The sequence below is a fragment of the Dipodomys ordii genome, unplaced genomic scaffold (assembly GCF_000151885.1).
Source record: "Dipodomys ordii isolate 6190 unplaced genomic scaffold, Dord_2.0 Scaffold7, whole genome shotgun sequence".
Classification (NCBI taxonomy): Eukaryota; Metazoa; Chordata; class Mammalia; order Rodentia; family Heteromyidae; genus Dipodomys; species Dipodomys ordii.
In genome coordinates, this window is record NW_012267223.1 from 11,195,981 (window position 1) to 11,199,529 (window position 3,549).

The following is a 3,549-nucleotide window of genomic DNA, read 5'->3' on the forward strand; positions in this document are numbered from 1 at the left end:
CAGCTCTTCAGCTCAAGGCTAGCACTCTACCACTTGAGCCACAGTGCCACTTCTGGCTTTTTTCTTTTTGCATATGCGGTGCTGAGGAATCGAACCCAGGGCCTCATGCATGCAAAGCAAGCGCTCTACTACTGAGCCACCTTCCCAGCCCCCCAAATCTCTTCTTATGTAGCCTGCCCAGAGTTTAATGATAAATTGGCTCTGAAAAGAGGAAATAAAAATATCCTTCCAGAAAATGAGGCTCTTGATAGGCCAAAAGACTAGGCAGGTGGATTCCTGGAAGGATCTCCAGGGAAGTCCTTGAAGTCTTGGCATGCATGGTCTTCTAGAAGCCTGATCATCTGGGTCTGTTTAGAGCTGTTTCTCTCATGCATCCTCAAGTGATTTCCAAAAGGGGATGGTAGAGTAACTTTCTAGTTCTTCAGGGCCATAGATGCAGACCCTACTACTTGAGCCACAGCTCCACTTCCAGTTTTCTGGTGGGTAAGTGGAGCTAAGAGTCTCACGGACTTTTTCCTACCGGGGCTGGCTTCAATCCTCAGATTTCAGCCTCCTGAGTAGCTAGGATTGTAGGTGTGAGCCACCAGTGCCCAGGCTCTCCCACATTTTATTATTTTTTGTTTGTTTGTTTTTGGGTCCAGCCGTGAGGCTTGAACTCTGGGCCTGGGCGCTGTCCCTCAGCTCTTCAGCCCAAGGCTAGCATTCTACCACTTGAGCCACAGCACCACTTCCGGCTTTTTTTTTTCTGATTATGTGGTGCTGAGGAATCAAACCCAGGGCCTCAGGCATGCAAGGCAAGCACTCTACCACTGAGCCACCTTCCCAGCCTCTCCCACATTTTAAAATTAGCACCACTTGGTTGTACTCTGGGTTTCATTTTTAACAAGCCCTTATATGCGTACAGTGTACCTTCATTGGACTCCCCTGTCCATCTCTTGCCCGCATCCCTTTCCCCTACCCAAAACTGTGCCAGCCGTTTCTAAAAGCAAGACAAAGTCAAGTTTTCCATTTAAATTATTTTATTTTATAATAAAAAAAACAACAATAACGTTAAAGACCTCACACAGTAGAAACACCTGGAGATTTTGTTCGTGTCCATGTGACACCAGAACTACTAGTAAAGTGCAAGTTTTGTTTTTCAATTGTGCGACTCCACACACATGTAAACAATTCACTTCGTTATGATTGGACCCACACCCGGCCAGTGTCCGGAGGGCAAAGGCGGCTGCCAGCTTGTCCTGACAACGCCCATCACACACATGCTAATGCCCCGAGGTCCTGACCCTCAGGTGGGCACAGGGCCGCCACTTGAAGCCTCATACATGGCTAATGAACTCCACACCTCTCCCTCCCCACTCATACTCAGGTCTCTGAGGGGAAAAGAAAAGTCAATGTCCCTCTCTGTGGGGCCCTCGGGGCCCCCACGCCGTCGCCGGGGTGTGGACACTAATGGAGAGGCTCAAAGGTGGAGAAGTCCCAGTCTCAGCTAGTACTCGTTTCCTTCCACAACAGATGACCGTCCCTTCTCGGTTCGGTGGCGCCTCCCCAGCGCTCGGGACCCGGGTGGCAGGGGAGGAAGACGCCAGTCGGCTTGCGCTAGCGGGGGGCCCGGAATGCACGGGGCTGACCAGGGCGTCGGATTTGACTTTTAAACAAAAAAGGTCCTCCTTGGATCGTGTCGTGGGGTGCAGCAGGGGGCTCCTAGCTGATGACGCAGCGCTCCTTGTCTTTGGTCTGGCCGCCGCCGCTGGCCTTCTCGCGGATGTACATGAGGTCGCTGTGCACGCTGGGTCTGCGCGCGAAGGGGGCCACGATGCCGAAGGCGTCTCCGGTGTCGCCGCCGCCGCCGCCGCCGCTGCCCGCCCGCAGCAGCTTCTTGTTCCGCAGGGCTTTCTTGTGCAGCACGTCGCAGTACTGCACCGACACCTTGCGGTGCAGGTCCGGGCTCATCTCGCTCGGCAGCTTAGCCATGGCGAAGAGCGCGCGGAACATCTGGTCCAGGCTGCTGTTCTTCTTCGCCGAGATCTCGAAGTAGGCGCAGCGCTGGGGGTCGTCGCCCACCAGCTGCTCGATCTCGCGCTGCTCCACCTCGCGGTAGAAGTCCCGGTCCCCTTTGTTCCCGCAGATGACCAGCGGCACGTCCACGTTCTCTTTGGTTTTGTTCTTGAGGCACGACTTGGTGTCCAGGATCTGCTGTTTGAGTCTCTGCACCTCCTCGAAGGAGTCGCGGTTATCCAGACTGAACACCAGGATGAAAACGTCTCCTACAGAGGGACAAGAGGGCAGGGGAAGATAGTGAGCGCGCTGCCCAGGGGTGGGGAACACACCAACCCTTCTCTCTCCTTCCTCTCACCCCTTCCCCCGGCCCGCCAAAGTCCTCCGACTTCTCTCACCTGTGAGGATGGACAGACGCCGCATGGCGGGGAACGGGTGGTTGCCGGACGTGTCCAGGATGTCCAGCTGGTAGACCTCGCCGCGGATGGAGTAGAACTTGCGGTGGAAGTCCTCGATGGTGGGCGTGTAGGTGTCCTCGAAGCGGCCCGTGAGGAAGCGCGACACGATGGCCGTCTTGCCCACCTTGGACGAGCCGAGGATGACCATGCGGTAGCAGTTCTTAGCCGGGATACTCAGTTCGGAGTCGCTCGGACACATCTTCTTGATCATCGCGGCCAGTTTCATTGGGCAGAGGGGCCACAGGGGCGGAGGCGGGCCGAGAGAAGCGCAGAGGGCGGCCCGGCGCGCGGGAGCGGCGGGGTCTGCGAGCGGCCGGAGGGTTCTGCTCAGGCCCGGCTGAGTGAGCTCCGGCTGGGGCTGGGGGTTCGGGGCTCGAGCTCAAGCTTAGGGTGGGTGTCTCCAAGTTTTCGGGCTCAGATAGCTCGCTCTGACTCCCGGCGTCCAACCACCGCTTATATGCTGCCGGCGGGGCCGCCCCTCCCCGTCCCTCCCCGCCCTCCTCCGGCTGGGCTCTCCCGGCCGACCCCGGTGTCCGCACCGCCAGTCCCGAGGCCCGTTCCCCCCCCCCCGCCCCGCTCCGGGACCCGCTCCGAGCCCAGCGGGGGGCGGCCGCGGGTACAGGGGGGGTCTTCAGGGGCGCGGGGCTCGGAGGGGCGCGGTTGGCATAACGGTCCGAATCTCCCCGGAGCTGAAGTTTTCTTCTAACTTTGAAGGCGGTATCTCGTGGAGCCGAGCTACCCCTCCTGGACTCCACCGCCCCGGTGCCCCATCTGGAGACCCTGGGGCTCCCCGCGGGGCTCCGCGCCCAGACAGCCGCCAAACTTTGCAGGTTCTGCAGCCCCGCGCGCCCCTCCGCGCGCCCGTGTCCGCGCCAGCTGCGGGTTGGTGGGGGCGGTTGCCGGGTTCGGCGACCCGGGCGGAAGCCCGCGCTCCGGGCGTGGAGCCTTCTGCGGGCGCGAGGATCCAGAAAACCGGTGCTGCCCTCCGCCGCGCCCTGGCCGGAGCTCTCGGCGAGACGCACGGAGAACCCGGCCAGCAGCTCCGGATCCGGGGCTCGGCAGCCTTCCTCGGACGCCCGGCACTCACCGATCGCCC

At 59.8% G+C, this 3,549-nt stretch overlaps 1 protein-coding gene across 2 annotated transcripts; it reads right to left on the minus strand.

Moving 5' to 3' along the window:
• Positions 1–1,014: 1,014 nt before the first annotated feature.
• Rasd1 (RAS, dexamethasone-induced 1) lies at positions 1,015–2,883 on the minus strand. 2 transcript variants are annotated; one of them, XM_013037739.1, is made up of 2 exons: positions 2,394–2,883; positions 1,015–2,264 (listed from the first exon to the last, which is right to left on the minus strand). In XM_013037739.1, exons 1-2 carry the CDS (start codon positions 2,677–2,679, stop codon positions 1,702–1,704), a joined length of 849 nt encoding a protein of 282 aa, XP_012893193.1. In that variant the 5' UTR covers positions 2,680–2,883; the 3' UTR covers positions 1,015–1,701. The 2 variants fall into 2 exon arrangements, with proteins under 2 accessions (XP_012893193.1, XP_012893194.1); XM_013037740.1 differs by having other exon boundaries at positions 1,876–2,190; positions 2,394–2,859.
• Positions 2,884–3,549: the final 666 nt, after the last annotated feature.